Below are 23,964 nucleotides of genomic sequence, written 5' to 3'. Positions count from 1 at the left end.
CGTGTATACGTTTCTTGACCGTTTATATTTCGTCTTCTTGATATTATTCCTCATTATTTGTGTGAGACGTATGTGTCTAAACTTAAACCCAAATGTATAAGTTTTAAATCTTTTGGTTTTACGACTTCTTTAGCGGTTATTGTATTCAATTTAAATAGTTATTTCTTTTTTCATGAATTTCTCTTGTTTAAATTTTCTCTAAGCGTATCTTTACCATTTTCTGAACTTATTATCATTCTTTAAATGTCTTTTTTTTTTGCAATTGTTTCTTACTTCTTCACGTGGATCCCACCTTATTATTTTTTTTTTTTTAATTTTAACCATATTAGAAGAGTGGGTTGGATCGTGTCTCCTAATTGTTCACGTGGACCCCACCTTATTATTATTTTTTTTTTTTAAATTTTAACTATATTAGAAGAGTGGGTGGACGACGATCCAACCCACTCTTCTAATATAGTAGAAATTCATTAAGCAAATATAGTAAAGAATGTGGAAATGTTTGTTGTGTTGAAGAAAATCAGGGGGAAAATGACTGTCTTTTGATATTTAATGTTCATTCAGATGTATCGGCTAATATATCCAACTGTCAACCTACCATCTCAAATCCTAAAAGTTAATAGTTATTTTGGTTGAATTTGGTCTTGGTTGATACTTGCTTAAGCACATTTAACCTTTAGTTAATTAAAATATTCATTTTTGATCCTTTTGTTTGCAAATATTCACAAATTTATCTTTATTATTAACCGTTTCATCACTTAATTAATTATGTTTTATGTTAAGCGTGTACTGTTACTCTATATTTTACGGTAGTATAGTTTTAAGAATAGTACACATATAACGTAATTCCTACACATAGGGAGTTAGGGACTAAAAACATACACTTTTTTTAATTGAAGGTTTAATGTGCTTGGTCAAGTATCACAAAAATCAAAATCAGAATTTTACCAATAACTAAGGAACGAAAAATACTGTTAATCCAATCCTAAAATTGGATTACCAGGTTCTGAAGAATCTTTCATATTCTGATCATTACCCCAAGGGAATATCAAAGGGAGTACTTTGTTATCTCTCACTACCTAGAACATTGGTTCCTTTAATTGGATCAGTTTCTTTTGAATGCTTATCCTCTTTTTCTTTCATTTGTTGAAATTTTTAATAGGAAGGATTGCATGAGCATATTCTTTTCTAGGCCTCTTGATCTTCCTTATGTTGGATTGTTTGTCCATTTCGTTTGCTTCCTTCGTTTGAGTATTAGTTTGGGTGGTCTGAGTTAAAGTGGTTTTGGTAATGTCAATTTTCACCTTTACCTTGGCAATTGTAGGCCGAGATTTAGACAAAGTGGATTTATATGTGAATATAGAAATGTCTATAGGATCTAGGATGCATGAAGAATTATAATTCAAATTGTAACAAGTTAGCTTATGAAACAATAGAGTTAGCTTATGAAACATTAGAGTTCAAATTTGTGACATGTTAAATTGAACAAAAGGCTAAAGGAAGAAAATTGAAATACATACTTTAATCAAAAGATTAAATCCCTACTGGGTATAGCGCGCCAAACTATAGCCTAGAATTTCGCCTTTGGAAGCACTAATAGCTTACCTCGATATAAAGGGTGAGAGCCCTCTCGCGAAAAGTCCTTATAAAATGGACCGTTCACCCATCTTATTAGAATAACTATCTTCGGGCTTGGCCTTTGAAATTGCTATTTATCAAAATTGTTCCTTATCTAATGGAGTAAGCCTATATATTTTGAGCTTTCAAATATAACCTTGAGCATCTTTAGTCCCTTAAGTTTGCCAAAGTAAAGTTCCTTTGGTCTAACTAACATAATGAACTTAAAAACTAACAGTAACTATAAAAAAACACTAACAAAAAACACGGCAAAAACTGATAAAAAAAATTATATTTTCTTTTCGCTTTTAGGTTTTAACGATAAAGTGGGTGCCATTCGTTAAGCAAATAGTAAGAGTTCGGAAATGTTTTTTGTTTTGAAGAAAATTAGGGAAAACATGACTCTTTTGATATTTAATGTTCATTTTTATTCAGATGCCGCAGCTAATATATCCAAACTGTAAACCAACCATATCAAATCCGAAAGTGTATACGGTAAAAATTAGATTTATGCTAGACCGGTGAGATCGAAAATCGAGGGAAGAAAGAAACAAGCACGAGCATGAGGACTTTCTTTCGAACTGGGGGTATTGCACCAGAAGTGGTTGATCAGAAAAAGGCGAAGGAAATCGTTAGTCTGATTTCTCCATGGCCGAGTTGATCGTGGCCGTTAGTCCGGGTGATCAGTTACAAAATTGCCACGCGTCAAGACCGTTCTGTCACATTGTACTGCCAATCGTATGGGTGTCAGACCGTATGACCTAACCTTATCCTTTTAGGGTTTTCTTTATTCTAAAGGGGTTTTATGTTGTATGCAAGGCCCATAAGGAAAACCTATAAATAGGAGGCATTTCCCTACTTTTAAGGGTTAGCTTTTTCAAGATCAAGAATATTGTAATAGAAATTATATATTGAAGCTCTCTCTCCTTTGGTCCGGATCAATGGCATTTTATGCTTATTCTTCCAATATATTTGGCTTAATCACAAACATCCATATCTTTATTTCAATCATTAGCGTATATATTCACGTACACATGCTATAGCACGCAAATCTATAATTATTTCTTATAAACCCAAAATAGATTAAAGTTCATCCACATATTCTATACTTTACTTACAAATTCAATTGATTACCTAAATTCGGGGCAAACAGTTTGGCGCCCACCGTGGGGATAGGATAATAGTGGTCTTTGATCTTGGTTTCTATCTTTTACCCATTAGGATTGAAAAAATCTTTTGTTCGTCTCTGTGAAAACGGACCAAATGGCAAACAGTGGACAATCTGGTCACGTCAACAACAACGAGATTGTGGCCGAAAATGAAAACAGTGGGCTACGGGGATTACCAGCAGATCCCATTGACCCAAACCCAGTTAATTCGAGGGAGGTCAACCGGCAAAACACCGTGAATCAGGAGAATGTCCCCCCGCCGGCCACTGATCCCTTAAATACTCACAATTCAATTACTTTGTCCCGGACACAAGGCCAGAAAGTGCCGGATACCCCAGATGATATTAACTTACGTTTAATGTTTGAAATGTTGCAGGAACAGAGGGCAGCTATTGCCGAACAAGGAGTCGCAATAGCCTAGTTGCAAACCAAAAATGATGAAACGGCCCCGGAGAGGACGAAAGGTGTTGCCGAACCCAGAAGGGACAAGACACGGATGGTTGAGAGTAATGGGTCCGGAGCTGGTTCATTCACCGAAGTTCTGAGAATGCTCGAAACATTGGAGAAGCGGGTAGACTCGACTGAGAAGAGGGTGGAAACATATAACTCTCGGGTGGACCAGATCCCGGGGGCTCTGCCTATTCTGAAAGGACCGGATTCGAAGTGGTACATTCAGAGGCCTTTTCCTTCGAGTGCGGCTCCGAAATTGATCACGAAGAGGTTCAAAATGCCGGATATCCAGAAATATGACGGCACAACGGACCCTCAAGAACACGTGACTTCATACACCTGTGCCATAAAAGGGAATGATGTTGAAGAGGATGAAATTGAATCTGTGTTGTTGAAAAAGTTTGGGGAAACTCTGTCGAAGGGAGCGTTGACTTGGTACGACCATCTGCCCGAGCATTCATATTTACATGCCAATGCCAAAAAGGTGCAGGCCCGTAAGGCGGATATTTTCCGTATAGCCCAAAGGGACGATGAGTTATTGCGTGAATTTGTCAACCGATTCCAAAGGGAACGGATGGAGCTCCCTCCGGTTTCGGAGGAATGGGCTGCACAAGCTTTTACCAAAAGGCTTAATCCTCGGAGCTCGACGGCCTCATTCAAACTAAAGGAAAACTTGCTGGAATACGAGGTTGTGACCTGGGCGGATGTCCATAACAGATATGAATCAAAGATTCGGGTAGAGGATGACCAACTCGAACTTCCCCCGGGGCCCGTAAATATGAACAAAAGCTCGGAGAGATAGAGGAAACATTATGATCCGGAGTCAAGACCATCGAGGGAAAGATATCGGCCATACTCTCATTCGGAAAGGCCAAGCTTTAGGTTGGAAAAATCTAGGTTTGGCCCGAGCCAATCCTCCGATCGGGGTGATAAACGGACTGAGCGCCCGTCAAACAGTCGAGGTCTCTCATTTAGGAGTGATGTCGGAAGCTCGGCCAGCAACAAAGACTTGCCAAGGATATCGGAGTACAACTTCAACGTCAACACTTCGGACCTCGTCTCGGCTATTGGCTGTATCACAGAAGCAAGATGGCCGAGACTTCTAAGGTCAGACCCGGGCCAACGGGAACCGAGCGTGATGTGTGAATATCATGGAACCCATGGGCACAGAACTGAGGACTGTCGCCAACTAAGAGAGGAGGTGGCTCGGTTATTGAAGAATGGCCACCTTCGATAATTGCTAAGTGAACGAGTTAAAGGCCACTACAAGGAAAGGGAATCTTATAAACGGGCCGAACCAGTAGAACCTCAGCATATAATCAACATGATAATCGGGGGGTACTGATACCCCTCGAGGGCCGGTGATGAAACGGACAAAGGTTTCCATTGTGCGTGAGAAGCGCAGCGGGATTACGTACCCGAGGGTTCGATCTCTTTCAACAACGAGGATGCAGAAGGCATCATTCAATCGCACAATGATGCATTGGTAATCTCTATTCTTATTTTTAAATCGCAAGTTAAACGTATTTTGATTGACCCAGGTAGTTCGGCCAACATCATCCGGTGGAGAGTGGTTGAACAGCTAAGGCTACTCGATCAGATCGTAACGGTAGCCCAAGTGCTCAGTGGATTCAATATGGCAAGTGAAACCACGAAGGGAGAGATTTCTTTGTCGGTCACCATTGACGGCACTATTCAGCAAATGGTGTTCTATGTAATCGAAGGGGATATGAAATATAATGCATTGCTGGGTAGACCGTGGATACATAGCATGAGGTCCGTGCCGTCGACATTACATCAGCTGCTGAAATTCCTGACCTTGGAAGGGATAAAAACCATCCGGGGAGAACAACCCGCTACAAGGGAGATGTTCGCGGTCGACGAAGCGTCACCCCTTCCCAAAAAATCGGATAAAAAAGAAGATGAATCAGTCGGTGGCAAGGACTCTAAATAGCAACTAAAGTACATGGGTTCGATAACGGAGCAGATGGGGTTGGACCCGGGGCATGAAGAGGATGATTTCGGTGTACCCAGATCATTCGTCTTGCCGGATGACTCGGATGTAACCAAGTCTACAGTAGAGGAGTTGGAGCAAGTCATCTTGTTTGAATATCTACAGGATAGAAAGGTATACCTGGGCACGGGGTTAACCTCGGAGCTCAGGAGCAAGTTAATTAAATTTCGTCAAGCTAATGCCGATTGTTTTGCATGGTCCCATATAGATATGACAGGTGTGCCACCGGAAGTAACAACTCACAAGCTCAGCCTCGACGGGAGATTTCCCCCGGTGAAGCAGAAGCGGAGGCCTATGGCAGAACAAAAGCGCGCCTTCGTAAAGGATGAGGTAACAAAGCTTCTGAAAATAGGCTCTATCCGGGAGGTAAAATACCCGGACTTGCTAGCTAACGTAGTAGTGGTGCCGAAAAAAAGTAATAAATTTCGAATGTAAGTTGATTATAAGGATCTAACAAAGCATGCCAGAAGGATTCATTTCCGATGCCTCACATCGATAGAATGATCGATGCGACGACCAGACATGAGATGTTAAATTTTCTCGATGCTTACTCCGCGTATAACCAAATCCGGATGCACCTGGAGGATCAAGAGAAAACATCCTTTATTACCCGGTATGGGACTTACTGTTACAATGTCATGCCCTTCGGATTAAAAAATGCTGGTGCAACTTGCCAACGCCTAGTTAATGGAATGTTCGAAGAACAAATAGGGAAAACAATAGAAGTTTATATTGACGACATGGTTGTCAAGTCCCTGGAAACAGAGGACCATTTAAAGCATTTGCAGGGAACCTTCGATGTACTCCGCAAGTACAATATGAAGCTTAACCCGGAAAAATGTGCCTTCAATGTCCGGTTTGGCAAATTTTTGGGTTTCATGGTGTCAAACCGGGGGATTGAAATCAACCCGGATAAGATCAAAACCATCGAGGATATTGAGGTGGTGAATAACGTCAAAGGAGTGCAGAGGCTCACCGGAAGGATAGCGGTGCTGAGTCGTTTCATATCGAGGTCTTCGAATAAGAGTCACCGTTTTTTCTCCTTACTAAGAAAGAAGAATGACTTCGTTTGGACACCGGAGTGTCAAAGAGCTTTACAAGAATTGAAAAGGTACTTTTCCAGCCTGCCTCTTCTGCACACACCGAAGGCGAACGAGCAGTTTTTTCTCTACCTTGCCGTTTCCGAGCTAGCGGTAAGTGGTGTTTTGGTCTGAGAAGAATCAGGTACGCAATTCCCTATATATTATGCTAGTAGAACTTTAAGGGATGCAGAGACCCGTTATCCCCACCTAGAAAAGTTGGCATTGGCATTGGTAAGTGCTTCTAGAAAGCTCAAGCCTTACTTTCAATGCCATCCGATATGTGTAGTGACTACTTACCCTCTAAAGAACATCATGCATAAACTGGAATTATCGGGTAGACTAACTAAATGGGTCGCAGAGATTAGCGGATATGATATCGAATACAAGCCTCGGACGGCCATCAAGTCCCAGATCTTGGCCGATTTTGTGGAAGACTTCACCCCGGCTATGGTCCCCAAGGTTGAGAAAGAACTTCTGCTAACCTCGGGGAAAGCTTTGGGTATTTGGTCACTACACACAGACGGGGCCTCGAACCTCAAAGGTTCCGGGCTAGGAATCGTCCTTAGAACCCCCGCCGGGGATGACGTTCGACAATCCATTAGAATTATTAAATTGACTAACAATGAAGCCGAGTATGAGGCTATGATTGCAGGTTTGGAATTAGCTCGGAATATGGGGGCCGAAATAATTGAAGCAAAATACGACTCTCTCTTGGTCGTTAACCAGGTGAATGACGTCTTCGAGGTCAAGGACGAACGGATGCAAAAGTATCTGGAAAATATCCAAGTGATACTACACCGGTTTAAAGAATGGACCATGCAGCATGTATCCAGGGAGCAGAACAGCGAAACCGATGTATTGGCCAATCTGGGATCTTCAGTCGAAGGGGAAGAAATAAACCCCGGTACTATGGTGCACTTGATGAATTCGGCGATAGAAAACGAACATGCTTAAATAAACACAATGGGTTTAACTTGGGATTGGCGCAACAAGTATATCGATTACTTGCGAGATGGAAAGCTCCCGAGTGACCCAAAAGAATCACGATCACTAAAGACAAAAGTTGCATGTTTCAGCTTGGTAGACGGCCAATTGTATCGACGGTCTTTCTTCGGACCCTGGCCAAATGTTTGGGTCCTGGAGAAACCGAGTATGTGATGAGAGAAGTACACGAGGGGACCTGCGACAATCACTCCGGTGCTGAAGCCTTGGTCCGAAAAATTATCAGAGCCGGTTACTACTGGAACCGGATGGAGGAAGATTCGAAGAATTTTGTCCGGAAATGTGACGGGTGTCAGAGACATGCCCCAATAATTCATCAGTCCGGGGATTTGCTGTACTCGGTGATGTCACCTTGGCCCTTCATGAAGTGGGGAATGGACATTGTTGGTCCATTTCCATGGGCACCAAGTAAGGCCCGTTTTATTTTGTTTATGACTGACTATTTCTCCAAATGGGTTGAAGCGCAGGCCTTCGAAAAAATTAGAGAAAAGGAAGTTATTGACTTCATATGGGACCACATTATTTGTCGTTTCGACATCCCGGCCGAGATAACTTGTAATAATGGTCCCCAATTCGTTGGCGGCAAAGTCAATTATTTCCTCGAAGGGTTGAAGAACAAGAAAATCGTATCAACTCCGTATCACCCGAGTGCGAATGGACAGGCGAAATCCACGAATAAAAGAATAATTCAAAATCTGAGGAAAAGACTTGAAACATCAAAACATCACTGGAGGGAAGTACTACGGGAGGTATTGTGGGCTTACAGAACCACATTGAAATCAAGCACGGGAGAAACACCTTTCTCGTTGGTCTACAGGGCCGAAGCCCTCATTCCCGTAGAAGTTGGTGAACCGAGTCTCCGGTTCAGGTACACCACCGAGGAGTCAAACGAGGAGGCCATGGCCGTAAAACTCGATCTCACGGATGAATTTCGCGAAAACGCGTTGGTCCGTATTGCAGCCCAGAAGCAGAGAATGGAAAGGTACTACAACCGGAGGGCCAATTTTCGACATTTACAAGTTGGGGACTTGGTGCTTCGGAAAGTTACCTTAAACACCAAGAATCCCAACGATGGAAAACTGGGTCCGTACAAGATAACCGAGGTAACATGCAAAGGATCTATCAGCTGGAATCCATGGATGGGCAACGGTTGTGCAATAACTGGAATGTGGCTCATTTGAAGAGATACTACTGCTAAGGTATGGATACTTGTGTTTATTTATTAACCTTTTTTTTTTTTGCAGGAAGTCGAGTACCGGATAAATTTAGGTGCTAGGTCTGAAAACACGTGTTGCACTCTTTTTCTTAGTACGGTTTTGTCTCAAAATGGGTTTTCCGACAAAGTTTTTAATGAGGCAACAAGTACAACGTGTTACTTGATAAAGACGAGGACAAGTGCCCGGAAACTCGGGGCCACACCCTACTAATGGGGACTTGATTGTGCTTACCCGATCTTGCAGCTCGGATAAGCACTAGGGGACTACTATACCCACATCGAGGTTTATCCCGGTTAGCCGAAAACGGAGGAGCTCAACAAAGCAAGTGAACGCTAATAGATGCTACCCCGGAAAAATCCTCGAGATTTTTGTATTTCCCACCTTCGCCTAAAGCCGGACCTTCTGTATTAGGTTTCGATGTAAGGACCAAACGATCAGAACGAATCGTGTCCACTTAGTACTTGCTACTGCAAAAATAGAAGGAAACAGATGAAGTTTTCATATCATGTATATGCAAATACTTTCAATATTAAGATCATTACGGATGTGTCTTCTTGTTAAAACGGCCCACCCTGGTGATTACCACCGAAATTCGGCATCATTTTTAACTAAATACCCTATACCGGGGATTATAGTCGAAATTCGACAAAGGCAACAAGGTCACATTGAACCGAGCCAAAATCTTGTAAACACCCCAAATGGGGACTGCTGTATTAAAAATTGGTAAGGCAAAAAAAAAAAAATATCGGCCCTAAAAATGCCTAACGTGTTTTGAAGACGTCTGAATTCACAAAGCATAAATAAGTCGCACGGGCAAACCACTCGATCAAATTCCCGGACAAAACGTACCGGAAGAAGAGAAAAGCCAATATTCAGGCACATTCCGAAAAAAAAAAATGACTCCAAGTCTCTACTTGTCCATAAAATAGACCGATAATTCTGGCAAAAGTCATAACAAGCATTCAAGCAAAAGAATAAACAAAGTCAACAAGAAAAAGACACATTTCATATATGTAAGGTTTTTTACACCTGAAATTCCTACGAAGTTGAAAAACAAAAATCAAGCCAAAAAGGCAAAAGACAAAATAAAGGCTAAATACAGGCCCTGGTCTATTCGGTGTGGCTGGATCCAGAATGTTCGGATACTGTCCGCTCGGAATCTTCGGAGTCAGTATCGAGGGCCCTCTTAGCTTCTTCCTCGGTTCTTTTAGCTTCGAGTATCAGGGCCGGGAGATCCGCAAAACCATGATCGGCTTGCGCAAGGGTGGCCCTCCGGGACTTCCACCGTTCATACTCCACCGCAATCGTGGTATGAGCCTCGACAACCTCCACATTCCTAAGGGCTTCTGCCAAATCGGCCTCAGCCAGGGCCAACTTGGCCACTAATTCACCCCTCTCTTCATCAAGGATTCTTTGGATTTGAGTGGCCGACTCGAGCTCGACTTTGAGAAGGTCCTCAGCCTCGGCTGTCTCCTCGAGTTCGGTTTTCAGCTCGTCGCATATCTGGGCCCTATCCTCGGATTTTTGCTCGAACACCCTCATCCTCTCCTTATACTTAGCACTCTCAGATTCAAGTAGCCGATGCCTCTCGGCCATGTTCACGGCATCAGACTTGACCTAGTCAAGCTCCCCCCGGAGTTGAGAGATAGTGGTTTCGAGCTCACCAAGCCTCGAAGAAAAACGAGCGTTGTCTTGGCTAAGGCCGACCTTGTCCGCTTTGAGAAGTCGGTTCTTCTCGACCATCCCGACCAACTCATTCCTTAACCGAAGGTGTTCAGCCTTCGCTGCTTCGAGCTCGGGTTGAAGGTTGGAAAGGGCAACAGCTCGGTTCAATTCATCCTCTTTCACTTGCAAAAGGTGCTGAAACTTCTCCAGCTGGCCCTTAAGGTCGTCAACCTCTTGCTGAGCACGGATGAAGGCTTCATTGACGAGCACCACACTCTGTAAAAGAAACGAGAAGTTAAACTTGGATAAACGAGAAGCTAAAATTCCCATTGAATTATGCAAGGATAGGCTGATAAGCTTACTCGATTATCCGCGTGCATGCCCTCATTAATGAGACTCTGCCAGGTGACTCTGCTCATCTTTCGCTTATCCGAGTCCGAGACGAGGGGCCTCTGATAGCTTGCTACTCCCACTGGACGAGACAAAAAAGCTGCAGTCCTCGGGGACGGTAATCACGGCCGATCTTATCCTCCTAGGTTCCACACTTGGGGGCGGGAAGATGGGCACCAGGCTCTCCCTTGCACCAGTTTTGGTGGACCGGCTAGCTGCCCTCGTGACTCGAGGGATAGGGAGATGTCCGAAACCGGCAGCTTCCTCAGTAGCAGGAGGAGTACCCGAGAACATATCATCAAAGTTATCCGACCTCGAAGTTGGAGTCGCAGAAACTGGAGTTGGAGAATTTAGAGCAGCCTCAGCAGCCTCGGTAGAGGTAAAGATCTCGGAAGTTGCAGCAGTCTCATCGCCAGGCAGTGGACCAGCATCCATTGAAGCCTCGGTCTCGGGGACCGGCTCAGCCCTTTGATCGGCTTCGGCAACTGGAGCTTGCCCGAACCTTCTAGTCCTTTGCAGGGGGGTCTCCTCGGATGAAGCATCACCTGAAATATCAACATATTCAATCGACCTTAGAGGAGTCGGGTAAAGAACTTTTTCCCCACCTGTGTGCAATGCCGGAGCTGACGGTCCTTCTTCGACTGAAGGAAGTGGTGGAATGGTGATATCCTCCTCTGGAATAGAAGCAACGGAAGGGGTCACACCGATCCTCCGAACGAGGAAATCGGGCTCTGTTTCATCTCTTAGAGGCCGAACGACACTTCTTGCCCTCTTTTTCGGTTTCTGCCCTTTGTCCGAGGGGTATCTCCTCCTTTTGTTGGCAGCAGCAATAATACGGGATGTACCCGCTCAATCAAATTCGGATACCGGTGCAGCGGTTTCGGCTGCTGCCTCCGGTCTTGGGTCCACCGAGCCCTTGGGTAGACTTGAATACCGAAGAGGTTACAAAAAGAGGGGAAAGAAAAAAGTAGAAAATGCGATAAATTCCAAGCATAGTATTACCGTGATTTTGAGCGACCCATCGGCCACGCGACATGAGTCCCTATGTCCGTGCTTCATGGGTGTGTTGGCTAAGGAGAGCACCAACCCATTCGTTCATGTTCCGGACAGCCGAAGGTATCCATGCCACAGCTGGTATAAAGAAGGGGACAAATCGTGACAATATGAAAGGACAAACGTTTGACAAAGCATTCAAAGGTAACTATTAAAAGAACTGAGACACTTACGATTATCATTCCACCTCTCCGGAAAAGGCATATAGTTGGCCAGAATAATGTCCGCGGTCCTCACCCGGACTCAGCGCTCTAGCCAACCTCGGTCTCTATCTTCATCCATCTTCAAAAAGATTGGGTTCCGGCTTCTCTTGGCGAACTTTATTACACCCCCTCGGAACAACCTCGGGGAATATAATCGGATGAAGTGAGCCATCGTAAACTCCTTCTTCAAGTTGTTGGCCAACAATCGGAGGCAGGCCACGGTCCTCCAGATTATCGGACCAATCTGGGCCAAGGTTACATTATATGTGTGGCACATATCCAAAATAACCGAGTCGATTGGGGGGTCGAGCTTGAGTGTAAAAGGATAGGTGTAAACGTACAGAAAACCCTCCCGATGATCGGTGATTGATTCATCAGGTCCAGGGGCAAACACTTGTACTGGACGGTTATCCCATCCGCAATCAGCCTGGACTTGATCAAGTTTGTCCTCGGTAATAGACGACGGGTATCGCCTGATATCAAACCCTCTATCAGTAACCGAAGAAGGCTTCTCAACTTCAAACTCCTTGTTATAGTTGGGTTTGGACGGTACAATGTCCAAAGCAGTGGGCTCAATGACAGTTTTTCCTTTGGGTTGTGAAGTTGGCTCGGTTCCTTGAGAAGAAACCGAGGGAACATCCTGAGAGGTGGTTTCGGTGTTGGCAGGCATTTAGAAGTTATGGAAAAGGAGATTGGCGAATTCGAAAAGGGAGAAGGAACAAGTTAAAAAATAAGAAAGAGTGAAGGAGCAGTTGAAAATTCAAAATGGCAAAGTGAGAGAAGAAACAAAGCAGCACTTTCGATAGGAAAACAACAAATGAAAAAGTTGGCAAAGTTGGTTTTCTTACACACAATGTGAGAAACGAATTGAGGGGAGAAAACGGCTGAAATCACAAGAAATATGAGATGAAGATGATTAGAAGTGGAGAAGAAGAAAGTGAAGAAGTAAAATGGAGAAATGAAAGGGTTAAAAGCCTTATATAGGCATGGGAAACCAGCGGTTACAGATCCCAGCCAACCAGGGGATGCCACGTATCCCATAATTAATGAGACATGATTTGAAACGACGTGCGTTACGGCGGTTGCCAAAGTTAGCCGTTCGGGATGAGACACGTGGCTGATGGCAGAGGGACGTGACGCAACTGTTCCCGCCAAAATGAAAAGATAAGAACGAGCTTGTGGAACCACCGGTTTCGTGACTCATCTAATTCCCGTTACTCCGGTAAAACTACGGTCCGAAAAGTGTGGGGACTATCTGTATACGATAAAAATTGAATTTATTCTAGACCGGTGAGATCGAAAATCGAGGGAAGAAAGAAACAAGCACGAGCATGAGGACTTTCTTTCGAACCGGGGGTATTGCACTAGAAGTGGTTGATCAGAAAAAGGCAAAGGAAATCGTTAGTCCGGTTTCTCCATGGCCGAGTTGATCGTGGCCGTTAGTCCGGTTTCTCCATGGCTGAGTTGATCGTGGCCGTTAGTCCGGTTTCTCTATGGCCGAGTTGATCGTGGCTGTTAGTCCGGGTGATCAGTTACAAAATTGCCACGCGTCAATACCATTCTGCCACATTGTACTGCCAATCGTACGGGTGTCAGACCATACGGCCCAACCTTATCCTTTTAGGGTTTTCTTTATTCTAAAGGGGCTTTATGTAGTATGCAAGGCCTATAAGGCAAAACTATAAATATGAGGCATTTCCCTTCTTTTAAGGGTTAGCTTTTTCAAGATCAAGAACATTGTAATAGAAATTATATATTGAAGCTCTCTCTCCTTTGGTCCGGATCAGTGACATTTTATGCTTATTCTTCCATATTTGGCTTAATCACAAACATCCATATCTTTATTTCAATCATTAGCGTATATATTCACGTACACATGCTATAGCACGCAAATCTATAATTATTTCCTATAAACCCAAAATAGATTAAAGTTCATCCACATATCCTATACCTCACTTACAAATTCAATTGATTACCTAAATTCAGGGTAAACAGAAAGGTTAATAGTAATTTGGTTCTTTAGTTATAGTAAATTTTAAATTTAATCTTTGTGATGTCTTATTAAGTAAATATAATTAATGAAAATTAAATCTTCATAAATTTATCATAATTATAACCATTCCACCACTTTATCTTAAGTTTGTATTGTTACTACATTTTTTCGGTAATACAGTTCTAAGGATTAGATCAAATATAACATACTTTCTACATAAGAACTAAAAACACACGTCAGTTGATTGAAAATTCAATGTGCTTAATTAAATATCACAAAGACCAAAATTATACTAATTTTGAAAGGAAAAGTTGTTAACCTCTAAAGGTTTACACATTTTTAAAAGAACACAACCTTTTTAAGAAAGGCCACTTCAAATTAAAGATTTTATTTAAATAATATTGTTTTATAATCTGTATATATATAAAGCCGGGACACGGGCCCGGTGGTGTGGCACTCTCTAGGATCAAGAAATGTATTTATCTAATTTCTCAATTTTTGCCTTTTTCTTCCCATTTAAATACAATACTTAATTATTAAATGCAAGCAATTACGGTTTAATTGCATCTATAAGACCAAAAGCACCGTTTCACATTTCTTTTTAAACCAACTGTTTCAAATCATAACCATTTCGCAAACTGTTGACATGCATCCTTTCAAACTTCTTGGAAAACCAACTGTTTCAAAGCAAAGTTTTAAGGTTTTCAAGTCATCCACACAATTACTAAAGATACTTTAGTAAATAAAGAAAGAGAGAAAAATACCGTTTCAACATTTTTCTCCATAAACTCGTCGCTTTGACCAAAATCTTCCAGTTCTCGATTATAATGGCAGAGAACAAAATCTTCGAACAATATAATATATATATATATATATATATATATATATATATATATATATATATGTCATTTTTAAGACGACGAAGATGCCCGGGAAATGAAGGTGGAGTACAATGGTTCCTTTGTATAAGAACAAGGGCAACTTTATATATATATCGGTTTAATGTCATTTTTAAGATGACGAAGATGCCCGGGGAATGGAGGTGGAGTACGATGGTTCCTTTGTACAAAAACAAGGGCAACATTCAAAGTTGCAACAACTATAGAGGTATCAAGCTGCTAAGTCACACTATGAAAGTGTGGGAAAGGGTGGTGGAGATGAGGGTGAGGAGAGGCGTGTCCATTTCAGAGAACCAGTTCGGATTCATGCCGGGTCGCTCGACTATAGAAGCCATTCATCTTGTGAAGAGACTGGTGAAGCAGTATAGGGAGAGGAAGAGAGACTTACACATGGTTTTCATCGACCTAGAAAAGGCTTACGATAAAGTGTCAAGAGAGGTTTTATGGAAATGCTTGGAGGTTAGAGGTATACCTGTGGCGTACATTAGGGCGATCAAGGACATGTATGAGGGAGCCAAGACCAGGGTTAGAACAGTGGGAGGAGACTCGGAACACTTCCCAGTGGAGATGGGGTTGTATCAGGGATCAGTTCTTAGCCCTTTTTTATTTGCCTTGGTGATGGATGTTCGACGCGGCAAATTCAAGGTGAGGTGCCATGGTGCATGTTATTCACGGATGATATAGTCCTGATTGACGAGATCCGCAACGGAGTGAATGCTAAGCTGGAGGTTTGGAGACAAACTTTGGAGTCTAAAGGGTTCAAGTTGAGTAGGACCAAGACAGAGTACATGGAGTGCAAGTTTAGGGACGAGACACATGAGGCTGGCGTGGAAGTGTGGCTGGGTACCCAGGCCATCCAAAAGAAAGGAAGTTTTAAGTATTTTGGGTCTAGTGTACAAGGAGATGGGGATATTGAAGATGATGTCACGCATCATATTGGTGCAGGGTGGATGAAATAGAGGCTCGCTTCAGGAGTGCTGTGTGATAAGAAGGTGCCACCAAAGCTTAAAGGCAAGTTCTACAAAGTGGTAGTGAGACCAACTTTGTTGTACGGGGCGGAATGCTGGGCAGTCAAGAACTCGCACGTCCAGAAGATGAAAGTTGCGGAAATGAGAATGTTGCGATGGATGTGTGGACACACCAGGCGAGATAGGAATGAAGATATCCGAGATAAGGTGGGAGTGGCATCAGTGGAGGACAAGACGCGGGAAGCGCGGCTGAGATGGTTTGGGAATGTGAGGAAGAGAGACACAGAGGCCCCAGTGCGGAGGTGTGAAAGGTTGGCTATGGACAGTTTCAGAAGAGGTAGAGGTAGGCCGAAGAAGTATTGGGGAGAGGTGCTTAGACAGGACATGGCGCAGTTCCAGCTTACCGAGGACATGACCTTAGATAGGAGGCTATGGAGGACTCAGATTAGGGTAGAAGGCTAGTAGGTAGTCCCACGTATCCCGTCGTACTAGTAGTCGCAGTTTTGATCTTCATTTTCTTGTCCTTTGATTCGTGCAACTATATGTTGGTCCGTGTACCACAATTATCGTATTTATCGGTGGTAGCTACTGTTTCTATTTTCTCATACTGCTTTATCATGGCTTTTTCGCTTTCGTTAGTTTCATTTTCGTATTGCTTTGAACTGTTTCTGCTTATTTGACCTTTTCTCATCATGTTTTCTACTTGAGCCGAGGGTCTTCCGGAAACAGCCTCTCTATCTTCCGAGATGAAGGTAAGGTCTGCGTACATTTTACCCTCCCCAGACCCCACACTGTGTGGTTTCACTAGGTATGTTGTTATATATATATCACAAGTGTGGTCTATAGTATAATGATGTGACATAATTCTTCGGCCAAGAATTCTGCATTTTGCCTTAATTTTTCTCTCATTTGTTCTTTTCATCATTCAACTCAATTGAATTTTCATTTTCTTTAGTTTTCCACCCTTCCTTCCATTTCTTTTCATTCAATCCAATTGAAAATGATATCATTTCGACGGATTTACCTTAAGGGATCAAATTAAATGTTGTCTCTTCATTATTTCTGTAACTTCCACACATAATACTTATTATTTCTTGTAATTAGCTATAAATAATTTCTTCTTTCTATCTTGTGCGATCACGTCACCTATAAGATTTTCCTTCTTTTAAGAGCTATTAAGTTTTACTTCTTGTGAATAGAGAGAATTTGTCTGCTTCATCACATATGTAATTGATTTGCATTGGATTGTGTATTATTTTAAAGACAAAATAATAATTGTTCTTCTTTGTTTTGTTGATAGATACAAATAATAATCTTAGTGAGCATGCTTGAGCAAATTTAAGTAAAATTCTGTAAGTACCATTATAACTTTTGATTTTTCTTTAACTATTATTATTATTATTATTATTATTATTATTATTATTATTATTATTTTGGTTCTTGTATCATTTATTAGTAAGGAATATATAGATGTTTCGGCTCTAAACAAATAAATTTCCACTTCTCGATCCAAAAATGAAACAATAATCTTTTCTTTTTGATCAATTCTACAGTGCCAATTTATTGTGAGGTTTCTATTTCTTTTTCTTTTTTAATTTAATGTAGCATTTGTTAGTGTGCAATATTAGTCTCGGATCTATGTAAGGAAAATAAAAATATTATCTCTATCTTAACTTAATTTACAAAATAATTATTTTTAATTAACTTCGCGTGGATAAATTCTCTAGTCATATATCATATATATATATATATATATATATATATATATATATATAAAAGCAGGCAAAGGGCCGCTGACGTGACACTCTCTAGGATTAGGAAATGTATTTATCTAATTTCTCAATTTTTGCCTTTTTCTTCCCATTTAAATACAATACTTAACTATTAAATGCAAGCAATTACACTTTAATTGCAACTATAAGGCCAAAAGCACCGTTCCACACTTCTTTTTAGACCAACTGTTTCAAACCGTAACCGTTTCACAAACCGTTGACATGCATCCTTTCAAACTTCTAGGAAAACCAACTTAATTATTAGAGATACTTTAGTAAATAAAGAAAGAGAGAAAAATATTGTTTCAACCTAATTCTCCATAAACACGCCGCTTCTAACAAAATCTTCGACTTCTCGATTACAACGACAGAGAAAAAAACATTGTATCAACATATTTCTCCAAAAACTCACCGCTTAATTCAAACAAGTATCTTCTAGCACTTGATTCACACGACACAAAGGCAGTGAAGAAACTAATAGATGAGAGGAAATTTTCATCATCACTGGTAAATCTCAACTTGATTTTAGATCTGCCAGATTTTAATTTAAATTATTATAGCGTGTTATTCTTTCTTTGTTTTAAATTTTTGGTTTTCTAATTTTATCATTTGTTTTCCCCCCATAATATGAGAGTTAATCAAGAGTTATGCACTTTATTACGTTAAAGTACTAGCACAATGCCTGTGATATTATCGTTGAAAAAATTACAAAGACGGTAATAACACGTGCGTGTAATTACTGTCACTACCTACAGTATATTATCTTTCAACGTTTAAACTGCATACACTCCTTATTGCTTTTTTTTTTTTTTATAGCAATGCGGCTTTGTTTAGAATACATGAAAGAAGTAATGCAAAGCGAGAGTGTGTGTGCCTATATATATTTTCACAAGTGTGGTCTATAGTATAATGACGTCACATAATTCTTCGGCCAAGAATTCTGCATTTTGGCTTAATTTTTCTCTCATTTTCTTCTTTTCATCATTCAACTCAATTGTATTTTCATTTTCTTTATTTTTCCACCGTTCCTTCCATTTCTTTTCATTCAATCCAATTGAAAATGATATCAACTCGACGGATTTACCTTAAGGGATCAAATTAAATGTTGGCTCTTCATTATTTCTGTAACATTGCATAATAGTTATTATTTCTTGTAATTAGCTATAAATAATTTCTTCTTCTTTCTTGAGCTATAACATTACCTATAAGATTTTCCTTCTTTTAAGAGCTATTAAGTTGTACTTCTTTTGAATAGAGAGAATTTGTCTGCTTCATCATATATGTAATTGATTTGCATTGGATTGTGTATTATTTTTAAGACAAAATAATAGTTTTTCTTCTTTATTTTGTTGATAGATACAAATAATAATCTTAGTGAGCCTTCTTGAGCAAATTAAGTAAAATTATGTAAGTACCATTATAACTTTTGATTTTTCTTTAACTATTATGATTATTCTATTTTTTTTTTTTTTTTTTTTTTTGTTCTTGTATCATTAGTAAGGAATAGATGTTTCGGCTCTAAGCAAATATAGTTCCCACTTCTCGATCCAAAAATGTAACAATAATCTTTTCCTTTTGATCAATTTCTACATTGCCAATTTATTGTGAGGTTTCTATTTCTTTTTTTAATGTAGCATTTGTTAGTATGCAATATTAGTCTCGGATCTATGTAAGGAAAATATTATGTCTGTCTTAACGTATTTTACAAAATAATTATTTCTAATTAATTAATAAACCGCGCGAAGCGCGGATAAATTCTCTAGTATAATATATATATGCACACACCATAACAAGAAAACACTGAATTGTTACGACTTTGGGCATGCGTGCTTATATTTTAAGTTGATCCAAAGTACCTGTATTTACTTCTTCTGTTCAAATTAACGGGTCATTACAATTCTATATTTTTTTTTTTGTTTAAATTATCCATTGGTATACCAATCGATATACGTAGGAATTAAATTGAATGTAAATGGTAAAAAAATCATTTAACTTTTGATGAACATTTTCATAAATTAACTTTTAACTTAAGGACTTTCAACGTTAGTCGTATGTTCCATAATTCATATGCTCAAAACCACATCTTTGACATTATTTTTTTGGTGTGAGAGATTGGGCCGCGAATTGTGGTTGATGATCCAAAGAAAGAAAAGAGGATAATATTAGGCAAAAATGAAACTTTTTATCAAAATGATGCAGGATAGAGTTGCAACTTTAGGTTACAACTCTCATCCCCCCTCCCCTTCATTCATAAAATTTACCTCCTCTCTTCCTCCTCCTCATTCTTTCTGTAATTAATTTCTATCCTATAAACACAAAAAATATATGTTTCTTTCGACAATCAAGTTACCATTACAATTTTTTGATTGATTTTACACCTTGAAGACATCAATCAACCATTACAATCAATTTATTGAAGTTACATTCCGGAGACAATTATCAAAATATCATTCAGAGAATGCAAAAAACAGATGATAATAATGAGAATATTCCAACATCCCCTAGTCGAATGTCATCATTGCAAATTCAAAATCAAGAACCTATTTCATCACAATGTTCATTGCCTCAAGCTCCAATTCAAAGACCAAAAAATATTACACAAGGAGATATTTTATCGCAACCACCACCGCCACCTCAATCACAAAATTTAATTCATGAAAATCCATCCCCGTCATCGTTACAAAATTCAATGCATGCATCTCATTCAGCGATACCAACAACAACAACAACAACAATTATGTCGCATTTGGTATCACCATCACCAAAAGTTCCTTCTGAACCCCCCTCGCCAGCACGATTATCATCATCATCAACACAAATACCGTGGCCCGGATCTCCTCCATTTATTCCATCACAACAACAACCACCTATATGTCACCAATCCTCAATTATGCCATATTACCCACCAATAGGGGTGCCACCACCATTTCCATACTTCCCTATGCCCTATCCTGGTGACCAATTTCATTACCCAATGATCCTTGCAAATAATGGTCAGATTTATAGTCAGCCCTGGTCAACAGGTCTTTTTGATTGTTTTTCAGACCTCAAGAATTGTAGGTTCCTCTAATTAATTATTTCCTTGATTTTTTTGTCAACCTTTTTCTTATAGAGCTAATCATGTTTCTACTATATTGTTGTAGGTTTTATTACATGTTTATGTCCCTGCGTTACCTTTGGGCAAGTGGATGAGATTCTATCTGAAGGGTCAATGAGTAATTTTCTAATTAAGATATTCTATGATGATATTCTATATAGTTAGGGATCGTTTGGTTGATGGAATAAGAGAGATAAAGATATCTCATGGGATTAGCTATCCCGCCTTCTATATGGATAGCTAATCCCATAATTTTAATACAAATGGTGGGATAAAATAATCTTGAGACCGATTAATCATAATCAAACACATAATAAAATAATTTCACATTTTATATTGAAATTATTATCCTTATCCACCAACTAAACTACCCCTTAATGTACATAAACTAGAAGAAAATACATATACTACTCTATATTTTGGTCAAATTGTTGAGATTTTTTATTTTGACAAATACATGTGTAATGCAGCTTGGTGGGAAGGTGCGTTAATGTTCGGAATTCTAGATACACTATGCGTCAGTCAAGCATCATTCATTTTTGCATGGTATCATCGTGTGCAATTCAGGAAAAAATACAATTTGATGGGTAATCTCTTGAGTGAGTTTGCAATTACTCTCTGTTGCATGAGACTGGTCCTATGTCAGAATTATCGTCAGCTTAACAAACTCGGGTTTGATGTAGCCCTAGGTAATTCTTAATTCTTTTCATTTCTACTTTCTTTTCTCTATTGATCATTTTCATTTCTACTTTCTTTTCTCTATTGATCATTCTCGTATAGATATCTATCAGAGACTTTTTTGGAGTACACTTTAGAGTGGTTTGATTCACATGTAGTTCTAGTTACACAAAAATTATAATACTAGAATTATTTATATAATAAATTATATTGATGGGATTTTCATGCAATGAATAATAATAATATTGTCGTCATAATTTGTGTGACGATGATCGACTGGCATGGAGTTTCAGTAAAAACGACTTTTTTAACTTGTGATAAACAAGCCTTAGAAATTTTTGTCATTGTAAAATGAAAGTTTAAAGGAAAATTATTTTGAGTATAAGAATATGTCATTCTTTTTTAAAAGACTAAAAATGAAGAGTGTCACATAAATTGATACATATTTGTCATTCTAATGTAGTAATTGCGTACTTTAAGAATTTGTCTTTAAATAATTTTATCTCGTATTGTTAATTCACATATTCTTATGTCACATTCTAATGGGCATAAATTTATGCATATTTTAATGTGGTATTGTTTAATACCGCCGACCAGCCGTTGCATTAACTATATTAAAATTATCTTTTCTTATCTGACCAACCAGACACCCCATTAATTATGAGGAAATTATATTTCCTAATCCCTCCAATCAAACAGAATATTACTATATGCAGCATCTTATGTTTGGAATTATTTTTCGTACAATCTCAAACCAAATTACCCCTTGTTTTCAGGATGGAAAGCAAATAAGAAGAAACAAAGAAGAATAGCAAGCCAAGGTGCTGTACAATTTGTGCCACCAATGACTAATCCTGGGATGTTTAGATGAACAGAGATTAATGGCTGATTGCTGCACACTAGTCATTCGTCGTGCATATTAATCAATGTCCCATCTTGATCGTTTGACAAGACAAAGAAGTGATTAAAATATTATAGATTTTATTGCTTAACAACATTGCATGGTACAAAAGGAGGGATTTTTTTATCCAAGTTGACAATAGTATATAAAGCATTAGTCATTAGATTTATAATAAAGGCAGCAGTAACATGCATTTCAATTGTTGAATTCTTCACATTGAAGAATCTATATGCTATGTACCCAATTTTTGGAAATTAAACGGGATGTGTCATGCTCCTTTTCTATAACTTATTACTTTGATCAGATGAAGTTACTAAGTCTAGGTTATTCCTCAGCCTCTGCTGTTTCTGTGATTTCCATGGTCAGAAGCCTTATTCAAAAACAAGTCTAGCTTATGGGACGGAGTGAAATGCAATGAGATGACCCACCATGTGATTGAACTTGACCTTAGTTGTAGCAGTCTTGTAGGGAAGATTGATTCCTATATCAGCCTTTTTCAACTCTCTCATCTCCGAGGGCTCAACCTTTCTTATAATGGCTTCTACGGTTCTTAGATCTCACCTAAATTTAGCAGGTTTTCGTGCTTGGCATATCTTGATCTTTCCTAGCCATCTTCCTCATCTTTACAAAGTGATTTTAAATTGCTGAGACTCGCAACCCATGAATTCAAATTGCTTCTTCAGCATTTGATCCAATTAATTAGATAGCTTCATCTTACTGTCATAAACATCTCTTCTACCATTCTTCTAAATTTTTCGTCTCATTTCATAACTCTGAGGCTAGGACTGGGATATACAGAATTGTATGGGATAATACCTGAGAGTATTTTTCAACTGCCCAACCTGAAAAGACTTGACTTATATTAAAATAATCAGCTCAAAGGGGTTCAAAGACCAAATGGAATAGCAATGCATCTCTCATGAAGTTAGGTCTCGATGAAGTGGATTTTTCTGATAATTTGTCTGAGTCTTGGCTATCTAACTTCACTACATCGTTTGTATCTGTTGGAAATCTTACGAAAAATACTTCATCACGAACACGCGTAGGGACTTTTCTTTTTCACGAACACTTGTAGGAACTTCTTCTAAGCTTGAAGAAAATACTTGATCACAAACAATTATAGAGAATTCTTCGTAGCTTGAGGCATGCCAATGGCACTGTCCTTAAGGATATTTTACCCGGTATGGGTGTATGCCCCAGGATTCAACAAGCTCTTCTAGTACAAAACTAGGAGCCAGAATCTAACAAAGATTTATCTCATAAAAACCCAACAATACAAAATGAGAAGAAGTAGTTTTCCCTATGTTTTTCCTTTTCCCAAAATGAACTCACAAGGTAATAGATATAGCAACAATATGGTCTCTTCCAGAGTCTAAAAATTGAAAGGTTTAAAACGGATAGTCAAATATAGTAAATGTCTTTAATGGTTATTGAAATGATTAACGTTAGAATGCCAATAAATGTGATGGCAAATAATAGTTTTCTCATCAAGATCACCTAGTCAATTCAAGATATTTAATTCTTTAAAACCACCTAATAACTATACAAAGTATCTGTTACTAATGTATAAAATAGATTGTTAGGAATAGTCCTTTTATTTTTGAGATATTAAGTAGAAAATAATATTTTTCTAACAATCCCCCATATATCTCAAAAATAATAAAATATATAAAATAAGAAGTTTTGCTGGATTTTCACATATGAGTACAACGCGTCGAATCTGGTGTCCCGTAGACTATGAACCAGACCTAGATAAAATAAGTTTAACTTACAGAACAATTGGTGAAGTTTGGAACT

General features: G+C 39.3%; 1 protein-coding gene across 1 annotated transcript; it reads left to right on the top strand.

Moving 5' to 3' along the window:
- The first annotated feature begins 19,683 nt into the window (after window positions 1-19,683).
- Window positions 19,684-22,481, top strand: LOC132611419 (cell number regulator 1-like). The gene is made up of 4 exons (XM_060325849.1): window positions 19,684-20,547; window positions 20,635-20,706; window positions 21,059-21,277; window positions 22,043-22,481. Exons 1-4 carry the CDS (start codon window positions 19,950-19,952, stop codon window positions 22,135-22,137), a joined length of 984 nt encoding a protein of 327 aa, XP_060181832.1. The 5' UTR covers window positions 19,684-19,949; the 3' UTR covers window positions 22,138-22,481.
- The last annotated feature ends 1,483 nt before the right edge of the window (window positions 22,482-23,964 follow it).

The sequence above is a fragment of the Lycium barbarum genome, chromosome 9 (genome assembly GCF_019175385.1).
Source record: "Lycium barbarum isolate Lr01 chromosome 9, ASM1917538v2, whole genome shotgun sequence".
NCBI classification, from domain to species: domain Eukaryota; kingdom Viridiplantae; phylum Streptophyta; class Magnoliopsida; order Solanales; family Solanaceae; genus Lycium; species Lycium barbarum.
Note: the sequence above shows the minus strand (reverse complement) of the source record. Positions and strands in the feature narration are given on the sequence as shown.